The following is a 26,276-nucleotide window of genomic DNA, read 5'->3' on the forward strand; positions in this document are numbered from 1 at the left end:
AGAATTCCAGTTGTTCCATGTTTTGTAAACACTTGGTATTTTCAGCATTTTGATATTAGCTATTTTAGTCGTTCTGGTAGGTGAGCAGGATCATCTCACTGTGGTTTTAATCTACGCTTTCTGCAGTACAGAAAGGGTGAGCCCCCTTCTTCTGCATTTTCTCTTCTAAGTCCCTGCTCAAATTTCTTGCCCATTTCCCACTTGGTTGTCTACCTTTTTCTTACTGATCTGTAGGAGTTCTGTGTATAGTCTTGTATGTGCCCTTATGTATTTATATGTTGTAGGCTGTCTTTTTACTCTCTTTTAAGGTTGTCTTTTGGTACATAAAATTTCTTATTTTAATGTAGTTGCGTATATCAGTATTTTCCTTTATGCTTAGTGCTTTTTATGCCCTGTTGGATAAATCCCAACCCCAAGTTCTCAGAGGCATTCCCTCATTTATTGTTTGCCTTTGGCAATTAGATCTGTAATCCACCAGGAAATCATTTGTTAGGTATATGAGGTAGAGGTTGTGTCACTTTTTCCATACAGATATCCAGTTATCCTAGCGCCGTTTATAGAAGAGTGCTTTCCACTATTATTATAAAATAATATAGGCTTATGATTTAAAAACTCAAACAGTATAAACAAATGTAAAATATAAAGTGAATGTCCAGTCTGTGCCTGTGTACCCAGTCCCCATTCTCAATCCCCTGAGGCAGTTACAGTTTCTTGCTTGTAGATTTTAAGAATAGTTTAAACACACCCAGCATTAGAATGGTGGCTTTAGAGCAAACCTAAGTTTTGCCTCAGGATAGGAGAGGATGGAATCTAGTGCCACTATTGCTTTTCTGTTTCTGTTACAGTGAATACATTTGTTTTTGCAATATCTTCATTATATAGAGAATGACAGTTGTACTGCGCTCAGTATAGTAAGGAGATGCTGGGATTTCTCGGCAACCATTCCAATCTTTTGAAATAGCAAACGTCACCTTATAGACCCTTCGAAGTGCTCCCAAAACGCTTCCGCGTTTCCTTAAAAATAACTTCATAAATTGTGAGGTTATTTAGTTGAAAGAAAGTAAATACATTTTATTTTAAGAACCAGTTCTGATGTAGCTGAAATGTGATTTTGAAAAAGATTGAGGGGCTATCCTCAGGTTTAATTAAGAGGAAAGAATACTCCCCTCCATTAGTATTGTGCAGCGCAGAGCACAATAGAGGCATCTGTTCCATTTACCCTGCTGGTCCTTTCTTTCCCTCGAGGGTTTTTCCCCTGCAGTGAGCAGTTGAACTGAGACCACTGTCCAGGCATCTCTACTTCCAATCCAGAGTTGTTCCCTCTACTTTGTATTTCTTTGTTATTCTGCATGAGAGGGTTCGATTTATTGACTTGGAGGAACCTTAAGGATAACAGATTCTCTATTCTAAGATTTTGGATTTTATTTAATCGCAGAATTGTATGCCTTTTCCAACATACTCCATCTGAGTTTGAAACTTATTTGGAACTTAAACTTCAGAAAATTTTTTAAAAGCTGGAAAAACAGAACCACTGCCCTGTAGACTTGTCAAGCTATTTTAAAAGCAAATTATTTAAAAACTATTTTAAAAGCAATTGCATATAATTGCTAGGGCCTTAAGGGGATTTCACCAGCTAGTCTCATTAAAATAAGAATCAGGACTCTGTTATTATCTGAATAAAAATGTGTATTAAATTATATTAGATGTAGGGAAAGAATCTGTAAATACTGTGCATACGCTTGTAAGAGTCAGAAAAGAATACAGAGCAGTGCAACTTGGGGGCATGTGGACTTTTCCTCTTGTGAAGTCATGAAGCACATACTGAAAATTCAGGACGTAGATAGGATTTCTGTGTTGTAAAAGCTTCAGCAGACACGTAAAGAATATGTTCAAATTTTCAACAAGTAGAAATTGGTTTTTGTATCATTTACTCTGATTCACCACTATCCAGCTTACTAGTACTCCTTTTGACCCTGTTTTCCCAACTGGAGTTTGATTTTCCCTCTCTTTTTATGGCACTTTAACGCAAGACATAAAGGGATATTTTCCAAGGAAGAAGAAGTCACTAATTCAGGACTAGATAAGATGGGACTTTACAGGTTTTCATGGAATTTTCTATCCTCTCTCATTATAGGGAGAAAGAAAAAAATACAGGCAGTCCCCCTTGAACTTAATAGCACCATCCCCGTTCTAGGCCTGATGGGGAAAGGGGACTGAGGGAGTGAGCATTCAGGTCAAGCCTGAGATCCATGACCGGGAACCCAGCCTGTAGGTCTCAGACCACTGCCTGGCAGAGAGATGTCAATGCCAGTTTTGTGACCTCTCCACAGTACGCAGCTGGCGAGACACTCTTTGGCTCCCCATGTGTACCTCATCCCCCCTACCTAGCCCTGTCTTTGAGAGTCCTAGACTAAGCCAACCACCCACCAGTCCCCGTTTCTGTTGGATCAGCCACGCCACATGGCCAGGGGTTCAGCACCCCACAGGCTGCGGTTGTCTGTCTCTCTATCCATCTGCCTGTCTCCTTCCCCACACTACCTTCTTGGCAGAATGCCCTTTAGAAAATTAAACATTGCTTGCAGATGGAAACAACACGGGAGAAAAGTTGTATTTGTTTTTACCATGGAAATGCTAGGAAAGAGAAGAGTCCAAGGTAACCTTTGTGGACTGGGGGGAAAAAAGTCCATCTGATTTTTTAAATTGCTCATTCTCTGTGCTTGTGGGGCCGTGGTGAGTGGGAAGGGGCAGCCCCCATATGCTGTTGGTGGGAATACAATTCCATCAAACCTTTCTGCAAGGCTATTTGCTAGGATGTATCAGGACCCTTAAAAAAGGCTCCCAGCCTTTGACCTACTAATTTGACTTCCAGGAATTTATGCTAAGGAAACAATTGGAGACACAGGCAGTGATCCTCTACAAGAATGTGAGTTGCAGTACTATGGCCGAAGAGGGATAATCTGAATGTACACAATAAGAGAAGGGGTACATAAATCAGGGTTTACCATACAGTAGAATATCCTGTAGGTCTGAGAATACTCTGGGGTTTGTAGAGAGGTCTTCAGGGGGTCATCTGCCAAGATTGTACTTTAAAAATTATTTTCTCTGAACTAATGTCAGTTGTTTGTTATTTTTAGCCTCATTAGTGGGAAAAGAGTTTTATGATTTTTAAAATATATCAAAGGCTACTTAATGACATCAGAAAATACTTAAGTGAAAAAAATACGCTACTATGTATGTAGTGTTATCTGCAACACCACCCCACCCAAGACAAGTGAAGAAATTTGGCAAGCTGTTAACAGTGATTATCAGCAGTATAAATTATGTGTGATTTTACTGCTTTTCTTGTGATATTTTCCAGTTTCCTACATAGCCATCTGTAATTTTGCATATCAGAATTAAAGAAGATCAGCTTTCTGATTAATGGTCTGCCGACTGCTTATCTTATACCAGCTCAGGTTTTTCACTCCCATGGTGTGGAGCCATGAGAGGGTCTCCCACATCCATGGTCAGATTGGGAGCCTGCTGGGACAGCCCTGTCCACGGCCTGGTAGTCATGCCCTGGCTGGTACTCCAGATGCCCCATCAGTCAAGTGAGTCACCACAGAAGGGTGTCAAGCTGACGATATTGCCACACACTGTACTTGCACGCTCAGCCACATCCCAGCATGCTGCCAGGCCTTTGAGCCTTATCTTCCCAAACCATTATTTCTTCCCTGTCCAGTGAATGTCAAAGGGACTGACTGGGGCTGTGTGACTCCTTTTGAGGACACCGTGGACTAGCAAACTAAACCCGATGCAAGCCTTCCACCTGAACCCAAACCAGACGAGCAAATGTTCCTTAAAGTTTAAGCTGCTGTTGCTATAGTTGGGCCCTGATGTGGGGGGCCTGGCGGGACCCCAAGAATATTTAGGGTGAAAAATGTGCTAGGGCATTCAGCTGGACTCTGAGGTTGTAGAGAAGCCTTCGGGGACCATCTGCTAAGATTGTAGTTATAAAATTATTTTCTCCTATCCTAACACCAATCATTTGTTATCCTTCTCCTCATTAATGGGAAGAGAGTTTGAGAATTCGATATGGGAGGTTTCAGAGTCAATACCAAAGCTGGCCATTTTTAGTTTGTTTTGTCTTGGATTTTTTTAGGAGTGCTGTTGTCACTTTAAGTAACCTATAGCCAGACACTTCTGTGGTCAGAGTATAAGACTATACAAATAGTCTTGGGCCATTATCATCACCCCTGTGCATCTTATTTTCCACCTGTGTGTTCTCTAAGTTGCATCAAAACTGATAGCTAATGTGCTCTCTGTTTCTTTGAGGAACATTTATATGTTTACAGTCATTCTGTTGCTACAGGCATCAGTCATTGTGGTGTATAACAGTGTTCAGTAGTATTGTTGACGTTGAGTTTTGTTGATGTGCCTCTGGAGTACCAATTAACAAAGAGTATAATTCCAATCAGTAGTTTAAAAAATCATAGAAGTACTGTGGAGTATGCATTTTACTGTTACACTGAAACATAGTGGCAATAAGTTTTAGATTGTGGTTATTTTATAGCAAATAAATGTTATTGCTATGACCAAGACACAAGCAAACAAATGAAATTATATTAGTTCTTAAAAATCACAGTTAATACTGTGGCAATGGACATGGAGATTGAAGAGTAACTTCTTACAATCGTTATGAATGTCCTGCATTCCAACCGCACCCCCAGATAATTTCAGCCATGTACTAAGTGGCCAAGAACCACTTAGATATCCAGGGATGTTAAAAAACATTCAGAACCCACATTGTGTTCATAGAATATGTTTCCAACTATGCCTTTAGCCAAAGGCATGATTCTTGGTACACTTGAGGTAGGAAGCTGGAGGTGTTTCCTACTTATAAAAGCCACTAAAAAGAAAACTCAAAAAAAAAAAAAAGGTCTTAAGGACTTTTTAATTGTCCTGTGTTGGCCACTGACCAAAGGAACAGATTAGTTCAGGCCTCTGGGCCTGGGCTGCTCTCATAAACCTCCAGATTGTCCCTGGTCAGAATTTGGGTTCCCAGGCTGGGCTTCAGTTGGAATAGCCAGGCCTTGCCCACTGGGTCACTATCTAGGGGGGCAGTTGTGGGGAGGGGACTAAGAAAGAGAGGCCCTTCTCACCAGCTGCAGTTACGGATTAACCGAGGACTGACTGCCCAGTAGAAATAAGGCAGCACTTCCTTCTGGGACCCAAGACAGAATCAAGTGTGGGAGCAGGTATTAAGCTAATCATAGGGTAACTGATCCCTTAGCTGATGAAGCTTACTTACTGTCTTATATTACAGTTGTTTTTTAATCTGTCCCATCTTGTCAAATACACTGTAAGCTCATCAAGTCAGGGACCTTGGTAAATGCTAAGTTGTATTGCACTTACTGTCTTGATCGCACAATGTGTTCAATAAGTAGTTATTGCTGGAATAATTGAGAAGAAGAGAAAAAAGCCATACTCCTTGAATTCTGTCTCTTCTGTTATATGAATTCCATCTGCTATATGAATCTACCACACACAAGACTGGAGGCAGAATTGGGGATTTTGTTGGAATTTACAATGTGTTGAGTCTTGCTGGGACTATCTGTTGCTGCATTCCCGTTTTCCCTTGCAAATGTGGTAGGCATCTAAAGGAAACTCATAAATCAGTGGTTAAGGTTTCTAGTGCTCTGGCTGGGTCTGTAAAGAAGCTTGGTACGGCCTAGAGGATCAGAGCAAGTCCTGCTACCCCACAGGTGGTACACTGCGGCGGCAACAGCCCTGGGCTTGGAGCCAGGGGATTGGGCTCTGAACCTCGGCCCTGACAATTACAGCCTGGATATCTTCAAGCAAGCCTCAAATTGGCCCAAGTTCCCATATCTATGAAATGGGAATTATAATAGTGCCTCTTGGCTAGATGGCTGGGTTAAATGAGATTCATTAATTTATTCAATATTTATTGAAATCCTACTGGGCACTATTTTAGGCATTGGAGATACAGCAGTAAACAAAAAAACAAAAATCCCTGCTTATGAAATTTATATTCTAGAAATATAATGCATATAGTGACATTTAATAAATGTTTCTTTCAATTAGTCCAAGGTTATCTGATGAACTCACACAATGGGTTTTTACTGTATATTTCCGTAGGAATTTATGTTATAGCTGTAGATAATTAAGGCCATTATTGATTGAGTCTCTCATCTGAATTGAAGATGTCTCATTCAGTAGGACATTTATGTGTTCTTGCTAAATCCCAGTATGTTTAGAAAGTCTGTTCCCCTGGAATTGGATTGCTGTCATTTTCACCTCTGTACAGTGCTTGGGCCACATAATCCAGCCACCGGCTGGGGCTCAGGGCTGCAGGTGGTGTTGTGGCTGGGTGGTTTCCGGGTTGTTTTCTCAGTCATTGGTGTTTGTTTGCACTATCTGGAACTTAGTGCAATTTTACAGAGTTACTAAGATGTTTATTTGTGTAATTTGTGGAAATAAGTCTAAGGGCTAGCGTGACTAGTTAAGATCCACAAACCATATTTTAGTGAGTAGTTTCAACCTGTCCTCTCCAAACTTTTGATCAGCCACCCATCAAAGAACAAAACGACAAATTTAAGCTTTCAGTTCCTCATTTTTTCATTGCCTTCCATCTGAGACTCTTTCTTTGAGCGTCAAAATGCCCCAAATCCATGAAAAAAGAAAGAATAAGCCTAGAAAGCAAACCTCAGAGGGACAACTATGCCCTGCCCATAGCTGTATGCCCTCTCCTGAGAGGTGCGTGTCCAGCCCTGTCCTCCATCCGTTATCACTTTTCTAATGCAGTCCTTCTCGGGGTCTCCAATGGCACACGGCCCATTTCGTTAAAAAATGTAAACAGGAAGTTGTTTTCTGGCGGAATGGCCTGTGTGGCCCAGAAGAATGGTCATTTTTGCTGAGACACGACTTTAAAAACACTCACACGGTGGAAGCTGAAGGCTGGTTGTGAGCTAGCCCTGCCCCAGATGGAGGTCGGTGATAGGATGTGGGTGTGGGAACCCATGGACATGGGTTCAGGGCCTTTTTCACCCATGGCCAAAGGCACAATGGACACAATTGAGGAAGCTCCTACCACCTAGAAAGCAGTTGTTCTTCAGGGCAAAGAGACATGTTAACACTCCGAGGAGTTCCAGAGCAGGCATTACTTGGAAGACACGGAGTTTGGCCTGGAGAGATGCGACTTGGCACTGAGAACAGTTTCAGTGCTCCTCCAGTCTCCAGCTCCCTGTCATTTGGCCTCCCCTGAACCTCCTGTGCTCCCGTTGTGGTTTCCCTGTGTGCTGACGAGTTTTCTGGTGGTTATGTCTTGCAGCCCCCCGAATCCAAGCCCAACTTCACCCCTCTCGCCATCTTGGCCCATGTTTTCGGCGCCATCCAGCCCTATGCCCACCTCATCCACGTCCAGCGACTCATCCCCCATCAGGTCTGTTGCAGGGTTTGTTTGCTTTTCTGTTGCTGCTGTTGTTCTCTCATTGGCTTGGTCCTCTCTTCATGCAGTGTTCAGCCTCCTCGTCAACTTTGTTCCCTGCCATCCAAACCTGCACTTGCTTTTTGACAGGCCAGAAGAAGCAGTTCATGAAGACTCCAGGTAAAATCACGGATGATGACCAATCCGTTCCTGCTTATCCAAAGCTGATCAGGGATTCCAGCCTCAGAGACCAAAGCTGGGAGGGACTATTTGCATGAACCAGCATGGCATTTTCCACACCCTTCTGAGCCCTTCCTCTGGTTACTGAATTTATCCGTGATGCCTAGAGTTTGGGGAGAGAGTGCCTCTTGAATGGGCTCCTGTTTGGATCACTCTCTGGATCATGGGGCTCTCTGTGCTTTAGCATAAGATAATATCAAAGGGAGCAGTGCTGAGACACGTACCGGCCTTTTCTTCCCTCATTTTTATCAGATAGTATCAGGCAACATTTATTTGTGGGGTTGGGCTTTCAGCCTTGTGTACTGACACCTAGTTGATGAGACCCAGACCAGTTGGGAGAGAGATGAATATAACACAGAATAAAGGCTTGGGATATGAAGCAGTTTCTCTTTAAATTGTTCGTGGCTGCCTCCTCACCTCCCATGTAGTCCCAGGAATGCTCGGTGCTCCCAGCCTGCATCTGTCTCCACGTGTCGTGAACCCTTAGCTCTCACGGGAACAGGCAACACCTCATTCTGAGGGTTGACCTAGTTCCTCCCCCCAGGGGCCAAGCTATAGTTTTTCCCTGCTTTGATGACACTTAATTCTTCACATTTGAGTTTTTTGGAGAAAAGAAGCTGTTTAAATCCAGGAAAAAGAATCCCTCTGCTCTGTAGGTCCTGAGCATGTGTGTCTCTCGAATTTAATCTCTGCTTTCCGACAGCCAAAACGCAGAGCCCAGTTGAAGCATCATAAGTATTTTGGGCCTTGGCAGTACTTTTTCATCCATCTTTTCTCATAGCTGGTTTTTTCCTAAGGGGTGGGCCCAGCATAGGGGCTTAAATAATGTATAAAGCTGAGTCTCACTTTTAAAAAAAGAAACCCCATGCTATTTATACATACATATATATATATATATATATACACACACACACACACACACACACACACATATGTAGATATGTGTGTGTGTACATATGTGTGTGTGTGTGTGTGTATATAAACTTAATTCTCCTCCAGGCACTTCCATATCTATCATTTCATTCTATCTTCATGTGAGAATGAGAAGAAATGGCCTGAACCCTATTACAGAGAAGGAAAACTAAGGCACAGAGAAGTGACTTGTGCATGGTCACATGACTCATGAGATCCAATCCAGAATTCAGGACTTCTTGCCCTCAACCAGCATTCTTTCCTCCAAACACATGGGTGGCCCCAAATTTAAGTTTCCATGTTTCCCAGCCCCAGAGCCTGGCCTGCTCCTCTAGGTTTTCTGTTTAGCTTTTCCCTTGAAGATGGAAAACATAGCTTTTCACTATATTCTTTTATCCTCGCCCTGGGAATAAGGTAAAAGTTCAGATTATACTTTTTCTGACACTCAAGTTATTTCCTAATTATTTCTTAGGTATATTCTGGGCACTTTGGGAGATGTTAACTTTCTAGGACACCAGATATGGTTTGGGTTGTTCTGGTTAGATCATTGATTGCCCCATGAGACCTGAACCAGAGCCAAAATGTGGCCCCTTCAATTTGTTCAAAAGGAAATAAAATCTTCAGAATATTGGCCCTTGGACAGAATGGGTTGGGGGACTCAGGACAGTAGAATCATTCAGCTAAAAAAGTGAAGTGTACTCTGCTTGGACGGTATTCACGTTTTTTATATCTCTAAGCTTTGGGGCCCTATTGCCTCTCCAGTATCTCCACCTGCCCACTCCCATCTTCCAGGATATTTCCAGGTTTTACTTCTTTAGCTACACCTTTCCCAGAGTATTGATATTTCCAGATTGGCAGTGGACAGTGGCAATAGAATCTGCTCACCCCATGTGTTTAGGTTCATGGTTACACAGTACTGTTCACTCTGGCCATCATCATAATGGCACCATTTGGATAATGCTGTTCCACAACCCTGTAGGAAGCTGCCTTTTTGAAATAGGCAAGGCAGAGTAGGGCTTGCAGTTGGCTATCACTGAGCTGACCATGTGTGCCAAGCTGAGCACGGATGGGGACACAGCTGGGGAGCTAGCCAACAGGGGGGGCAAAAGTCCCCTGATTGCTGTTGCAGTATGCAGCCAAGAGGTGGGGGCATACACCCATTATTCAGGTCCAACAAAACATTCCCCCAAATCCACTTCCAGAACATGAAGCTTCAGATTTCCTTCCCTGGGCAGAGCTTTTAAAAATAAAAACTTAATTAGACCTAATTAATGGGCCCATGAACTTCTATATAACATCTCCTCTGGAAGTGGCTTGGTCTCCCCTCCCCAAAGCATTGTTAGTGCTTGTTAGTTCCAGCTCAGGAATGGAGATGCCTTTCACAGCACAGCAGAGAAAGGGGACTCTGGAGGAGCAGTTCCCTTTCCTTTCACTTGTACCCCTAGAAAAGCTCCCAGCCCCAAACTCATAACTGGGATTCACACAGGGGCTCCTGGAAATTATGCCTAAATGATCAAGCTGTTGCATCCTGCCAGTCTAGCTGAGCCCAACTCCCTGTACAGTGCAGAGTGGGTTGTCATTTTGCAGGGTTTGCAAGGGCAATTGAGGGAAACTCCTCTGAGTGCTTTTCCTGGCCCTGTGCCATGCTCAGAGGCGAAAATTAACAATGAACAAGCAGAAGGTTCCAAGCTTGTTCATGCCCTTGAAGGCCCTGCTGAGGTCTGAAGGGCGCTGTCACAGAAGAGTCACAGGCACCTCAGGCTCTCTGTGTGCAATGTGGAGATGCTTTGCAGAGAACAGGGAGCTAGGGAGCCCAAGAACCAAAGATGCTTAGGGGGGAATTTTTTTTTTCTTTAATCAGAGCCAAAGCCTACAAATGAAACCTCTGTGCCAGCAGGATCTGTTTTGGTAGAAACCCTACCTAACACAAGCCACTCAGGGCTTTTGACGGGGAGAGAGTATGGCATGGGACACAGGACTCGGGCTGACAAACTTTTACAAAGAGAAGACTTTCCCCTGAGTAGGGCTGCCAGATTTAGCAAATAAAATGAAAATACAGAATACCCAGTTACATTTGAATTGTAAACAACAAATGATTTTTTTTAAGTATAAGTATATCCCATGCAATATTTGGGACATACTCATACTAAAATAGTATTCCTCATGGATCTGAAGTTCAAATTTAACTAGATGCCTTGTATCTTATTTGGCAACCCTAGTCCTGGGGAACAGGAATAGCTCCTTTTAAAAGCACCCCTCTATCATCCCTCCCATTCCTGTGCACATCCCAAGGGGGCAGGAGGACGTCTCGGAGGAAAAGACCTCCTTGTAGACTGTCTGTCATCTCTCAATTTGAGAGAAAAGCAAGAAAAAAAAAAAAAAAAAAAAAGCTCTTTCCTGACCTTTGTTTTCATTTTTAATGTACTGTTTTATTGAATGTTATCATTATTAAATTCCTAAAACCGGATATTAGTGGAAAATTACTTCTCTTGAATGATAATCTTGGGCACTTGAGCCATTCCATCTGCTTACTTCCTGCCAGATACCCCAGTTGGTTTCCCTGGCTTGTCCCTGTTTTGTCCCATTCCCTTTATTTGAGGAGGTTAATAAGTAACCTCTGTGAAAATCCAGCCAGAGGAGCCTTGCCTCAGATGATTTTCACCTCACCTTTTATCTCCCTGTCTCTGGTCCCTGTGCTCTCTCCCCATCCTCAAGGGACAATGACCCTGGCTCATGGCTACTGGATTCTCCTTCCACCTTCCATGTCATCACAGGCTCCACTTGCCTGTCCGTATGGAGTTCTGGCTGTTTTAACACGTTTCACAGCCAGATGACTCCTCCTCTCTGTTCCCTACTCTCTCCAAAAACAAAAACAAAATTTTAGCAGCACATTGGCTGTTTGGCCCTTGCTGGCCAACACACAGACTTGGTTTAGTTAGATCACAGAATGTGCCCCTTGTCCTGAACTTGATTGTGACATTAATGATAATTACACAGGAGGAGCTGGTTTCTAGTTGGAGCTGTTACATCCTAAAGGCTCTTTTTCCCTTCACTACCAGCGAACCCACTTCGTGTTCTCCCACTTTCCCAGTTTTCTCCCACCCAGTTATCATTTCCTGGCTACTAGAAGACCAGAGAGAACAGCAGTAAACTGTACCCTGGCAACAAATTCTGGATAACCATTTATCTGTACAACAGACCCTTTAAGTCATCTTTCCTTCAATTTTCATGGAACCAAGACTAAAAGTTTTAGATTTCTGGCCCTAGTATAGGTTTCCAAACATCCATGGCTCCTCTTTCCCAGAGGGAAGCTGGACTTGGTGACTCCAAGAACAACAGTTCCATAAGGATCCAAAGTGCCCTGCCTCTTCTGATCCTCTCTGGATTTACCTGAGACCAACCACGCCTCAGCTAAAACTCATTCAGCCACTAGAAATAGATGCGCCATGAAGGTTTAGCGTCCCTGAGTCGTTGAGGCTCTCCATTAGCCAAATAAAGAGAAAGCAAATAATATATATCCCTTGAATAATTGTCTAACCCAGAGGACCTCCTTGCTCTTTTGTTACTCTGCCCTAGAGCCCCTAAATATGCTGGCTTTGAGGGAGAGAGAGATTGCTTTCAGCAAATAAAGAGCCAACTTTTGACTGCTAAATGTCATTTTTCTTGTGACCCTTGAGAAGTCCATAGCTCATTTGGGACTGGTTGGATATCAAAGCAAAAGTTGATTTACCAGTACTTGCGACTTGCACTCTAGAATGTGGGTTAGCAATCTGCAGCCATTAGGTCAAATCCAGCCTGCCCCCTGTGTTTTGTAAGTAAAGTTTTGGTGGAACGCAGCCACACTCCTTCATTTACATGTTGCCTGTGGCTGCTTTCGTGCTACAATGCAGAGTTGAGTAAATGCAACAGAGACCATACGGCCCATGAAGCCTAAAATATTTACTGTCTGGCCCTTTACAGAAGGAGTTTGCCAACCCCTGCTCTGGAAGGATGGTTCTCAGCCCTGGTTGCTCATGAGAGTCACTTGGAGAGCTTTATAAAAATACTGATATCTGCAAGTCAGGGTAGAACCCAGACATCTGCGTTTTTTAAAGTGATTCTGATTCGCAGTGAGCATGGCTGTCGGCACTCCTGGGATGAGAAAGACACAAAAAAATTGCATCATGCCCCCTCTCCCTTCTTCCTCCCCACACGAGTGCACACGTATGCTCATACGCACACATGTGTAACTGCTCACACCCACACCTTGTCTGCTCCCTGCCCTACCCTGGGGTTCCAGGAGTTGCAGCTCTGGAATCCTGCCCCACCAGCCCAATGAGAAATAAGGAACATGTGGGAGAGCCAACGTCAGCCCGGGGCCTGGAGCTGAAACCTGGCTTTGCTAGAATTTCTCCTTTTGACTCACTGAGCATTGGCCACTTTCAGCAGGGTCTGCTGTGAGTGTTCTCCAGAGCAAGTTAGGGGTTCTTTCCTGCCTCCACTGTGCCCCCGCCCCGGCTAGTCCTGCTCCAGAAATGGGGTCCAGCCTGCCCTCCCACTGTTCAGCTCTTAAAAGTCAGGTTTAAACTTGGCACAAGGTGAGCCCACGAGAAGTGTGGTTTTTCCAGGCTTATGGCTGTTCTCTGCATATTTCTCGTTTCTGCTCTGGTGACCTTTGCAACTTTTCCACCTCGTGTTTTGCCATCTGACTGCCTTGTCAGGCTCTTCCCGTGAAAGAAGGCTCGGTGGCTTGCAGGGAAGGGGGAGGAAGAGAGATTAAATATCTTTCAGAGGGTTTTTAAAAAATACTAAATAAACTGCTTTCCCCAGCACACCGTTCCGGAAGGCAAAAGCCTTATATGCCTGCAAAGCAGAACACGACTCAGAGCTCTCGTTCACAGCAGGGACGGTCTTCGATAATGGTGAGTTTCTCAAATAAATCACTGGAGTTGTCAAAGTTCCTTTCTACCTAAGGAAAATCTCAGAACAGGTAAGACTAAAAAGGAGCATGGGGTGGGATGGGGTGTCTTTTCCCAAAATAACAGAGCAGCGGCAGAGTTTAGGAACCACTATCAAAAGAGGACGGGTGGGGCCTCCCTGGTGGCGCAAGTGGTTGAGAGTCCGCCTGCCGATGCAGGGGATACGGGTTCGTGCCCCGGTCTGGGAGGATCCCATATGCCGCGGAGCGGCTGGGCCCGTGAGCCATGGCCGCTGAGCCTGTGCGTCCGGAGCCTGTGCTCCGCAACGGGGGAGGCCACAACAGTGAGAGGCCCGCATACCGCAAAAAAAAAAAAAAAAAAAGAGGACGGGTGGAATCACCTCCTCACTGTGACAGAGCCAGTGTCATCGAGGTGTCGTGGGCATTAAATGGGATGGTACCTGCACAGGCTTTGAGAGTCTGGGGCTGGACGGACGGAGGAGACGAAGGAGTGGAGAACGGGGATCCTGCAAGTGGTCAGAAGCTCAGGGAGGGGGCTAAAGCCGCAGGGTCTATGCCCATCCTTGGGTTCAGTGGGATTCACTGTCCATGGCAGGAGAGGCCTGTTTCTGAGATGGTGGGGCGTTGGGTGAGCTCCGGGCAGATAAGCTGCGCTGCATTCCTGCTCGTCCTCCCCCAGCTGCCAGGAGCGGGTAGATGACCCCACAGTGAAACCAGCCCTGCCAAGCACCAGCTGGCCTGCACAGGCATCCTGGTGGGAAAATGGATTCGGAGCACTTGCCCCGTGGGCCTGGGACTTGCTTGATGCACCATTTCCTTGTTTCATTTGTTTGTTTTCCTTCCTTAAAAAAAAAAAAAAAGAGAATATTTTTCAAAATGCAAATTGATGGAATTGTTGTTATAATTTGTCATAACTTATTATCTGCCTACAAGAAAAATCAGGATTCTGGGGAAAGGCCCAAGTTTCTGTTACAGTTGAGATTTCCTCCACATGTAGTTCTCCTTTGGGGTTAATCCTTCTGGATCCCTGGGTGAAAGGGTCTGTTTGTTTTGCTCAAAGGAGGAAGCAAAAACCAGCTGTCTGGTTTCAGGAACTGGACATTTTCTGGGCCTCCCTTCTTGACCTCAGGTGGGGTGGGGCAGGGTTCCCTGGCAGGGGTGAGTGCTCACTACCCAGTGTTCCTTTCCCATCATGGCTGCGCGGTCCCACCCAGGTCGGGACCATGGTCTCCTACCACCCGCCTGAGACCCAGAAATGCAGGGCAGCCAAGGCTCCCATGTAGCACCGGAGAGCCTGAACTCTAGATTCAGGCCACTGTAGCACAGGCCCTGGCTTGACCACTTGATTCTGTGTGACCTCAAGCAGTGACTTAACCTCTCTGTGCCTCAGTCCTCTCCTCTGTCATAGAAAGATACCAGATAGTTTTGAGAGAAAATTGAGATAGTGTGCATCACACGTTTAAAATAGTACTCAACACATATTAAGCTTTCAGTATGTTGTTATTGTTACGACGATGATCATCATTCCGTTACGTCCATCTCAGAAAAAGACCCTGATGCTCTGATCGTTCACAATGACAGTTTTTCCTTTTTAGCTGCTACAGCCCAGCTGGGCAGTAGGTACTGCACCTAGACACCCTGGGTCCTGATTATTTGTAAGGGCCCTGAGGTCCCAGCCGGAGCAGAGGTGGGCTCCTGGGGGACAGCCTTGACTGCATCCATATACAAAAGGACTGCCCCGCTGTGTGGCCAGCCCCTGCATCAGCATGGCAGAGACAGTAATCAGGTATGGGTAGACAGAATGGGAAAGAGGTCACAGAGCACCTGGGGGATTCCCAGGTCACACTCGGCAGACCTCGATCTTCTGAGCCAGCAGGGCTGGGGATGAGCCTACAACTGCATGTGGCCTTCTGGGACTGCACCCTCACTTAGGGTTCTCAAAGCCTCTACAGCACTGTCCTTAAACCTTTGTTCCACTAACTTTCATCTGGGTCCTTTCAAAATCAAAGTATACAAACAGCCAGCTCTACTGCTTCTCCTGTCAGCAGCTAGAGCTTTTAGGTCCTGGCACACCTGTAGGAGTGGGTCCCCTGAAGGCTGTCCAGGGCCATGTCCTTGGAGAGTGTCCCCTGAACAGGCCCATGTGGGGGAGTCACAGCCCTGCCATAACATGACACAGTTTGCACGGCAGACAAATCAGAGTGGGTGCATGCACAGGCTCTGTGTCCTATGCTGTTGACAGGGGAGGGCCTTCTGCCTACCAGTGAGCAAGATTTGAGAGATGCCTACATCTACAGGTGAGTCCAGAGCTTAAAGGTCTGTCCTCTAAACCACAGTCCACTACTCCCATGGGCAAGGGACTGCCTTGTTCCTATCAGCTCTTCACTCTGACAACACAAAGGACCCCTGATCCCAGGGGAAGAGTTGGTTTAAGCTCTCAAAAGGTCTGTATGTGTGTGTGTGTGTGTCTTGTTTGGGACTCCTCTTCCTGAGCGCAGCCTTCTTCCATTTTTTAAAGAGCTTTATTGAGGTAGCCACATACCATACAAGTTACCCATTTAAAATGTACAGTTCAGTGGGTTTTAGTATATTTAAAGTTGTGCAACCATTATCACTATCTAATTCCACAATATCTTTTTTTTTTTTTTTTTTTTGCGGTATGCGGGCCTCTCACTGTTGTGGCCTCCCCCGTTGCGGAGCACAGGCTCCGGACGCGCAGGCTCCGGACGCGCAGGCTCAGCGGCCATGGCTCACGGGCCCAGCCGCTCCACGGCATATGGGATCCTCCCAGACCGGGGCACGAACCCGTATCCCCTGCATCGGCAGGCGGACTCTCAACCACTGCTCCACCAGGGAGGCCCCACAATATCTTCATCACCCCCAAAGAAACCCTATTCCCTTTAGCAGTCATGCCCCATTTACCCCAGCCCTACTCCATGTGCCACCTAGGCAACCACTAGTCTACTTTGTGTCACTGTAAATTTGCCCGCTCTGGGTGTTTCATGTGAGTGGAATTATACAGTACGTGGTCCTTGTGACGGACTTATTTTGCTTTGCACTATATTCAGTGTCATCCATGCTGTCGTAGGCCTCAGAACCTCATTCCTTTTTATTGATGAGTAATATTCCATTGTATGGATATACCACGTTTTGTCTATCCATTCACCGATTGATGGACCTATTGATTGTTTCCACTTTTTGGCTGTTATCAGTAATGCTGCTATAGACACATGCATACAAGTTTTTGTGGGGACATAGGTTTTCCGTTCTCTTCGTGATACACCAAGGCATGGGCTTGCTGGGTCATATGGTAACTCTAGGTTTAACTGTTGGAGGAACTGCCCAACTGATTTCTAGAGGGGGTTGCACCATTTGGCATTCCCACCTTCTTCAGTTTTTAAGTCTCCTTTTTGAAGTAGTTTAACTAGCTAACCAAAAAAAGAAATTAAAAGACACTTGATTTTTAACTGCCAAGTCCTTTCCTTCCCAGCAGGTTCTGTTACTACTCCCGCCCCTCCGCTCAGTAATTGTCATAAATCCTACAAGGACAGATGAGAGCAGGAGAGAGTCAGAGGCCCTGCCCCGCCTTCCTGCGGTCTCCAGGGGCAGCGTTCATTGACACTAGTTTCTTTTTAACTAGGAATGCCAGTGACCTTTACAATTCCCTGAAGAGCAAAAGGCCAAATTAAGCCCCAAAGACAACACCTCACAGTGTTGACTGAGCTGCAGTCGAAGAAGGATCTGACAAAATGTCGATCCAGATTTTAGACTGGTTGGATGGTAATATTTTATGACGTCCAATTTTTAGAAAATGCTACCTCGACCCTACTTTCCCCATCCCTTCGCCTCTTTAGGAGTAATCGGGCATTAAAGGGGGAAAGCACTATTCACGTGTTAGATCTTTTTCCTTGTTCTCTGTCTTGGTAATTTGTTGCTGAAGATCCCAGGTAAGGACAATGTAAGTTGGATGCTCTGTAGCTGTCAGATTAAATCATCAGACCAATCAGAAGAAAGTTTCCTAATGACAGAGTTAGAGTGAGTGAGTGTGTGTGTGTCTGTGTCTGTGTGTGTGTCTGTGTCTGTCTGTCTGTCTGTCTTTTTTCAGGATCAAGAAGAAGAAAGGAGGAGGAGGAAGAGGGAGGGGCACCTTGAGGGGAAAGTCTGTTGTTTGTAATGATTAATCTCCAAGCCTCTGGATTCCAGGGGCCCACTGTGAATCTGGAGAGGCTGCTCAGTCAGCTCTTGGACTTTGTGCAGTGGGCAGTGGCTGTGCAATACTCAGAAATAACTCCAGTGTCAGCCCTTGCCAATATACTAGGAAACTGGCCATTTCACCAAGAGCACCTCATACAGTAACTGGAAAGAAAAATAACTCACGTTCTCAGGAACATTAGTCATCTAGAAGCAACATGATTAGTGATACCTGGAATATTCACATGGCGTTCACTAAAATTGGGTTCTTGGGATACTTTTATCAAGGTCTGGCATGGGCTGGATCCTTCATTGCTGGGGTACTGGGTGCAGTGTGAGTGCACAGCAGGGCTGCCCTGGGTTTCCTTTGCTGATAAAGGATATCTCAGGCAGTGGGGTTCCCAGAGAGTTCCTCGGTGGAATCTTTCAGGCTCCCCAGCCTCTCCATGTCTCCCCCAGGCGTTTCCACCAGCTGCTTCACTGGTCTTGCTGCGTCCACTCTTACCCCATTATCCAGGCTCTACACAGCAGCCAGATTGATCTTTGAAAAATGGAAGTCACATCATGTTATTTTGCCTCCTGTTGTTCTTAGAATTATTGACAAGGACCTGCAGGTCCCGCCCCTGCTGTCTGGCCCCCTCTCACCCTCCCTTGATACAAAGCAGCCTCCCAGGCCTTCTTTATGTTCTCGAATAAGGCTGGCAAACTATGACTAGCCAGTGAAATCCAGCCCGCTGCCTGCTTTTGTAGATAGAGCTTCATTGGACCATGGCCACTCACGCCTTTGTGTTTACATATTATCTATAGCAAGACAGTGGCAGAGTTGAGTAGTTACACATTGACGAGCTGGCTTTTTAAGAAAAACTTACACACCAGTGTTCTGAAATCACAACAAGCTTCTCCCCATCTTGGGGCCTTTACACTTGCATTACCCACTGCCTGGCTGGCTCCTGTGGATGATTTGGGTTTTAGCTTTTCGAACTCTTGGCCACCCACCCATTTCCCTATCCCAGTCTCTTTCCCTCCCCTCATCACTACCTACAATTACGTGCTTACTTACTATATAGATGGTCCCTCCCCAAGAGCAGAATCTCATCTGCTTGTTCTATCCTACGTGCAGGGACGTAGCACAGTGTGTGGCTTGTGGTAGGTGCCGAATGAACGTTTGTTAAATGAGTCCATGCATTCAACTACACAGGGGTCTGCACCTGTTCCAGCAAGTGCTGCTTCCCTGTGGGGCAGCCAGCCGTTAGAGATCTTAGTCACACACTTGCTCCTTGTCCACCATGAGCGAAGGAGCGGGGAGAGCATGAGTTGCCTGTGCAGGGGTGTATGGAGTGTATATGGATTGAGCTGAGAGAGAGTAGTTGGCAGGAAGCACGCCCATGTCAGCAGCAGCTTATATTTATTATATGCCTGCTGGGCTGGAGAGCTGCCCAGGCAGCTCACTGCAACACCTTGTGTGTTTATATAGCACATGGGACACTGGTGCAATTCAGAAGGTTGGCCATTGGTGCAATTCAACCCAACCAGTACTTATGATGAGCATCCTCGATGTCCAGAGCATTAGGCTAGGCCAAAGTGGTAGTGCTTAAGACCACAGACCCTAGGGTCTGATGTCCTGAGTTCAGATCCACCTCCATCATCTACCAGCTGTGTAATTTGGGGCAAGATGCTTAACTTCTCTGAGCCTCAGTTTCTCATCAGTAAGATGAGGATAATAGAACCAACTCCATAGTCCTTCTGAAGATGGAAAGAGGTGATGCAGAGGAAGCATTTAGCCAAGGGCCCACTGCTTGGTGTGTGCTCACCATGAGCATCACCTTTCTTATCCTCAAGGATCACATTCTCTGGCTGGATAGAGGCATAAAGTAGTGGAAAAGGGCTCAGTCTCTGGTATCAAACAAGCTGGATTCAAATTCTGGTTCTACCGTTGGGAGCCTGAATAAATGAATTTACCTCTCTGAGCCTTAATTTTCTCATCTGTAAAACAGGGATAATAATAATACAAGCTAGGATCCTTAGGTCCAAATGGGTCAATAAATATTTAACTCTCTGAGTCCACGGCTGTTTCCCAGTCATCATTTGTAGCGTGTTCGCTTCTATTGTTATAATTCACCAGAGGGGAGTCAGTGAAGAATGTTGAGTGATAGAATACAAAATTAAATGCACTAAAAAACTCGTTAGGTGGCGCAGTGGTTGAGAGTCCGCCTGCCGATGCAGGGGACACGGGTTCGTGCCCCGGTCCGGGAAGATCCCACATGCCGCGGAGCAGCTAGGCCCGTGAGCCACAACTACTGAGCCTGTACGTCTGGAGCCTGTGCTCCAAGAGAGCCTGTGCGACGAGAGGCCGCCATAGTGAGAGGCCCATGCACCGCCATGAAGAGTGGCCCCCGCTTGCCACAACTAGAGAAAGCCCTTGCACAGAAACGAAGATGCAACACAGCAAAAATAAATAAATTAATTAATAAACTCCTACCCCCAACATCTTCTTTAAAAAAAAAAAAAGGACCTATGAATAATATGTGGAATGTACTATGAGCATTCCAGGAGCCAGGGGAAGGGAGGGAGCAGGTAGATGGCGTTCCATGATGATATTTATGGAGAAGGTAGGGCTTCAGCTAAGCCTTCAAGTGTGAGGAAGGGAAACAAAAGAAAACAGAAAGCCAGAGGCATCTGGGGCTGTCTCTGTCCTCCATCAGTTAATTCTTATTATCACCCTCATTACAGAGGCATTTTGGCACAGAAGAGTTATAACTTAACTTTCTGTGAATGAGTTAAAATGCAGATCCCTGAGCCCCACTCCTAGAGATTCTACTGTAACTGATGTGTGCTGGGGCCTAGGGATCTGCAGTTTTAATAAGCATTCAGGTGGTTCTGTTGCGCCTGGTCTGGTACCATCCCTTACTAAAGCCTGACTTGCTGACTCCTCTGAGTCAGCAATCTGACCCAAAGGCTGCACTGTCCTCTGCCGTCTCCCATGACATATCTCTTGTTCTCTAGTTTGGAGGGCCTCCTTTGTCCCCTCTGATTCTCCCCTTATTCTGCAAATTCCATTTCTAATGTTTGCAGAGATTACCACCTCTGCACCTGAGCTGTGTTTGAACAGCTGGCCAGGAAGGGAGAAAGTCTGAAAGAGATGGACTCGGTGCATCCAGTAGAACAACTCAACTAGGAGCTTTGCTGTCAAATGGGGAAGGAGGGTTTGTCTTTTTTTGTTGTTTTTCATTTTGTGTGTTTGGTTGGTTTCTTCTTTCTAGGTCTTTTGTTTTGGGGAGTGAGTTTGATTTGTTTGGTTTGGGTTCTGAACATCTGAGATTTCCCCAAGTTTAGGTGGTTGTTGAGACCAGGTCCTTACTTGGTTTTTACCAGGAGGGTCCTGCTGACCATTCTGAATGACTGATCAAATGACACAGGGTCTCCTACTGACTCATCTGTACTGAGCATTTACTGTGCTTTCTCCATATTGGTTCCTGAACTCTCACAAGAACCCACTGAGGGGGAGAGAGTTTTATTATCACTTGATAGGTTGAAGAAACTGACGTGATCTTGGCAGTATCAGCTGGATGGATGGGCAGAAGGCAGGGGTGTTTGGGTGCTAGCATTTTAGCAGTAGGCTGGGAGATCTTGGTCACTGGAGAGACCAGGTTGCTTTTAAGTTGTGTTGTGTTCTTTCTTCCATGGCACTTCTCCCCCAGACTCCTCCTTGTGTGGTGTCATGAATCCAAAGTACCCTCGCTACTTGGGTTTATTCCTGAGGCCTAGAGATATGAAATCAGGCAAACATGTTGGGGGCCACCTCATAGATGTTTGACCTTGTCTTTTCCTGAAGAAGCCTTCAAGATCTAGCCAAGGTTGACATTGCTCTTCTATGAGCCTCAGTGTGTGTCCTTCTGTTGCTTCTCCATTTACTTTCTTTGGTTTCTGTTCTTTCTTATTTCCCTACAAACCGAAACTAGAGTTTTATAGTAGTGTTGGGGGCGGAAATGCTTTTCTAAAACAAGCTCAGGAAGTCATTTAATTGGCCTAGGAAGGGAATAGAGGAAAATTCATTCTCTCCAAACAATCTCGGAGAATTGGAGTTTTCCTAAAACAGTAAGAACAAATGTCCTGCCTCGCCCAAGAGTGATTTGTATATTCCCAGTTCAAAAAACATGAACACCCCTCCTCTCCAAGTCCAGGATTCCTTCTCTCTTCCTTCCTGCTGTTGGCTGCTTTGCAGACTAAGCTGGATGGTATATAATTTTTACAGTATCACAGTAGTTTCCATGGAGATGGCTTGTGACATCACAGAACATTGGGTATATATTCTTTGGATATGGAAAAATCAAAAGGGTAGAAATTTTTAAAATTGCAATAGAGTGAGGGGGAAGACAGCTTTCAGACTTGTGTATAGGAAGGAGGAAAACTCCAGAGAACAGGAAAGAAAACTGAAGAAGGGTATGGTTGGAACCACGAGAGGGCTGTTTGAAGACTATAAAATACAAAAAAAAAAAAAAAAAAAATTGCAGAGGGAATTTGCAAGGAAATTAGAAGCAGAGGGTATGGATTCGGAGGGAAGTAAAATGCATGATTAGGAGCTACATATCTTTAGGGACTAGTTCTTAACAGTCCTCCATAGGTACTTTATCTGGTACATAGTCAACACTGGGTAGGTAAATGAGTGCAGGGATGGATGGATGGATACCTAGGTAAATATATAGGTGGAATATCATAACTGTGACCTCTCACCTAAAATGCAGAAATCTGTTACTTCTTTATAGTTTAAACCAGGAACTTCAGAAAGTCCATGAAACTCCTAAAATTGTATGCAGAATTTTGAATGCCTGTGTCTCTTCCCCTTTTAATTATGGAGAAAGTTCAGAATGACCTTTACCAGGTCCCCCAGTGGGTTGAGAAACTCTGGTTTAAACAAATTTGAGAATTACGTAACTTAACGAGTGACTGCACCCAATCTCTAAACTTCCTTCACACATGCACAGTACGCATCCACCTCCTACCCTATCTGTAACGTCATTTCTTGTCGCTCTCTCCCCGCTTCCTATACAGTGCATCCATCTCAGGAGCCTGGCTGGTTGGAGGGGACTCTGAATGGAAAGACGGGCCTCATCCCCGAGAACTACGTGGAGTTCCTCTAACCATGGGCCCTGGCAGAACTGCTGAGCTTTTCACGGTGTCCATGACAACTGCTGATTCCATTGTTGTGGGCCATTGCTCTTCACCGCTGAGAAGTGCAGGGTGACTGACTCTGCTGCTACCTGTCAACACGAATGTTTCTGTGAACTCTGGTGTCACCCATCCCCATGATCATCTCAGCTGATGTGCGGTGATACTGCAAGAAACAGAAGTAAATCAGCGGAGGAGGCCGTTTGATTTTGATAACAAGAAAGGCTTACAAAGCCATTTCTCTCATTTAGCACCCTATGTGGGGTGCTCATTTTGTTTCAGTAGTCATCCAAACCCCAACCTTCTGAAAAAGGAAGTAAGTGAGATATAAGCAGTCCCCAGGAGCTTGTAGTATAGCTGGCTCTGACAGGGCTGGGCAGTGGCCTGAGATCCAGTCTGGATCCACAGCTGTTGTTTACAGTAGACACTCTCTCTACCCCACCTCTAAATACTTGAGACCTGCCGTGCTATAGGCGGCTGGGTCTGTTTGTTTGCATGCAGGATGGAGAAGGGTTATGGCGCTGTTTACATAAGATCCAGTCTCTCACCATCTCTCAAGCAGCCACTGGCCCAGCACCAGCAGAATTCTGTCCAGTCCTCTCACGCAGGGGAGTACAAACCCCCCAAGGCCCCCCTCCCAAGCTAGGAACATAATATCCCAAGCTAGGAACTTCTCTGCCACCGAGGGCTGCCATTGCCTCGTAACCATGGCAACCCAACCTACTCTAAAACCAAACCAAAAAATAACACACTCTTTGCATGACGTATTTTTTTCTCCCTGCTTTTTGGCCGTTTTTTGAATGGTTTCCCAACAACCTGAGCCGAAGATCAAGGTCTACTTGGGGGCAGATAGAATAGCAGCTGGGAACTGCTCCCTTTCTGATGAATTTCAGCAGCACCAGGATATATTTGGAACAAACTCTAGTAACCTCTTGAGATTAAATTACATACAGGCTTAATATTTCTGTTCTTCCATGCAACTAGTGTCTGCTTTCTAGAGGGCAACATGCTGCCTCCCAAAGAGGAATACCCTCCCTCTGACTCATTCCCTCCCGTTCACCTGTCCCTTCCCCTGTCCTTGCCTGCCTGTAGCCCTTCACTGACTAGCCCCCTGGCAGTGCCCTGGGCTGCTAAGCACTGGTGCCCTGGCAGTTTTCAGGCATGATTCCTGGACTAACCCCATGGCTTCTAGTTTAAAAGGACATACATGTTCACTGCCACTCAGAAAAAGGGAATTGTTTCTCAGGCTTTTGAGGCATGAGACTAATATCATAAGCCATTGTGATTTAGGAGGATGCCAGAAGGTTGGGGCGTGGAAGGTGGGATGGGTACCTTCTGAGAAAGAGAATTTCCTGGTCCAGAAGGGGCTGGGTCATGTGGAAGACCGCCTTGGGTGGGGAAGTTTGGCCTGGACATTTCAAATTCAGTTGGCTTTCCAAAGAAGAGAGTCCCAGTATTTCCACACTTGAATGTCCTTGCAAGAGTGATTCTGGGCAGACAAACTCTGAAGTGAGGGACTGTCAAGCTCTCCAGGACAGGAGCCCCTCGGGATGGTGGCGTTCCAGAGTGTGTCCTGCTTCTGGAATTCCTCTTGAGGGAACTTTAAAGAGGAAAAGAAAAACTTGAATTGTGTTGAATTACTGTATCTTTTACATTTTTTTTGAAAAGATAAACATGTAAATAGAGTGATTTGAAATACTATATGGCAAAGTTTTATATTTGATATTCTATAAGCTAGTTGCTTCACACATTTAAGCTTTGATTGCTGAACAGGTGTGTATACGAGGGAGAGAGGGGATACAAGGTTGAAGAGAGTGAAGGTCATCCCTTCTCTGGCCTTGAGGAAGGAGGAGATATTTCCACACACTCTGCTGGCTCTTGTTGGTGGGCATGACACGTTAATGGTGTTCAGTCTTCTTTATCCAGATGTGGTTTTTTGAGCATTTCTTGGGCTTTGGATTTGGAGATGGAAGGAGCATCTTCGGGCAATGAACTTTTCCGAGAACTCCTACCCAGTAGTAAGATGAAGCTCAGGATTTAAACAGGTGAGGCCAGGGGTTAGATTTTTTTTTTTTTTCATTTTTCTTCTCAGGTGTATTTCTTGGTACCCCAAGGTACCAGGACAGAAGATGGGATAATTGCATGCTCCTTGTATCTTACTCTTCTGCACATCTTCTAAGGCTTTATAAACGAGTCCAAGCTAGTTTGCAAATGTGTGTGTCTAAGTTCCAAGAAAAACTGGCTTCTTAGGATCTTTAATTCCTGACCTGCTGCTTCTTCCCCTTTCCCTATACATGTTTATTCATCTCAGATTCCCTATAGCTCCAAAATAAGACAAAGAAAAACCTCCAAAGAGGGGTGGAGATTGTGCTGTTATAGCTTTCTAGATGACTTTAAAGTTAATAAGAGTTTGTCATTGTGATTCATTCCATCAGCTCAAGGATGACACAGCTATTACCCAGGAGCTCACCCGGCAGTGAGCCAGACACCACCACTGAATCAGGGAACAAGAATTAAGATGGAGAAGACCGAGATAGAACTCAGGAAAGCTATCACTGAAAACCCAAGAAGAAAGGGCACATATGAGCAGGCTATATGAGCAGGCTTTACCTACTCCCTGCGGACTTTGAACAGCTTGGGGACCTGTTCAGAGGGACTAGAGGGACAAGCACACTCTATACCACTGTGCTTTCCAAATAGAAAGAGAGCAACATAATGCTTTTAACACATTGGATGTTTGAAATCACCACCTGCCTCATTGGAACCTTAACTAGAGCTAATGTGGGGACGGCCAGAAGTCCCAGGCCCCGGCTTTGGGAGTTTCTCTGAAGCTTACCTGCCAACACTTGGCCCCAGCTTGACCACTTGGAAGCATGTGCCTCCCTCCTCATTTGGCTCTGATCCAAAGCCGAGGGAAATGGAGCTACTGCCAAGGGGAATTTTAGGTAGACCCCTTCCCAGCTTCTCTGGCCGTGCTGGGCCCTGACAGATGGCTGCTCTGCTTCCTTTCCCTGGCCAGGCTCCCCTCCTCCCCATCATCTACAGAACTGGAGACACTGTTCAGAATATGAGCCGACAAATAAGAAGGAACTTGAAGGCTGAAAATGGGTTTTACCCTCCACTATCTTTGCTCCCCACCTCTAACTCTGTCTTCTGGAATAGGGAACCTTAGGGCACATTAGGAGAGTGAACTGGGTATCAGAGTGGAATACTATGGACCAAAATCCCTGAGCTTTCCCAGGAGCCTCGTGTTGCTTTTGGAAGGTCCTGGGATCAGGTAGGCAGACATAGCCTGAGTCTTTTGGGGGCATCAAGATCAGTCTCTCACGCCTCCTCCAGGTACTCAGCAGAGTTCTGTAGTTACAGAATGCCATGCCTTGAGAAGACAACTCGTTTCACATTCTTCCCCCGCCCCCCAGGCAA

General features: G+C 45.5%; 1 protein-coding gene across 3 annotated transcripts in view; it reads left to right on the forward strand.

Moving 5' to 3' along the window:
• Positions 1–24,554, forward strand: part of ARHGAP26 (Rho GTPase activating protein 26) — a 494,532-nt gene extending 469,978 nt beyond the window's left edge. For 2 of the 3 annotated variants that reach the window (XM_060093556.1, XM_060093557.1), the window contains 3 exons: positions 7,331–7,441; positions 13,388–13,479; positions 22,737–24,554. In XM_060093556.1, coding sequence (XP_059949539.1) covers positions 7,331–7,441; positions 13,388–13,479; positions 22,737–22,825 — 292 coding nt within the window. In that variant the 3' untranslated portion in view covers positions 22,826–24,554. Of the gene's footprint in view, positions 1–7,330; positions 7,607–13,387; positions 13,480–22,736 lie in introns of all 3 variants that reach the window. The other variant, XM_060093555.1, reaches the window with a different exon arrangement.
• Positions 24,555–26,276: the final 1,722 nt, after the last annotated feature.

This window comes from Mesoplodon densirostris, chromosome 3 (assembly GCF_025265405.1).
Source record: "Mesoplodon densirostris isolate mMesDen1 chromosome 3, mMesDen1 primary haplotype, whole genome shotgun sequence".
NCBI classification, from domain to species: domain Eukaryota; kingdom Metazoa; phylum Chordata; class Mammalia; order Artiodactyla; family Ziphiidae; genus Mesoplodon; species Mesoplodon densirostris.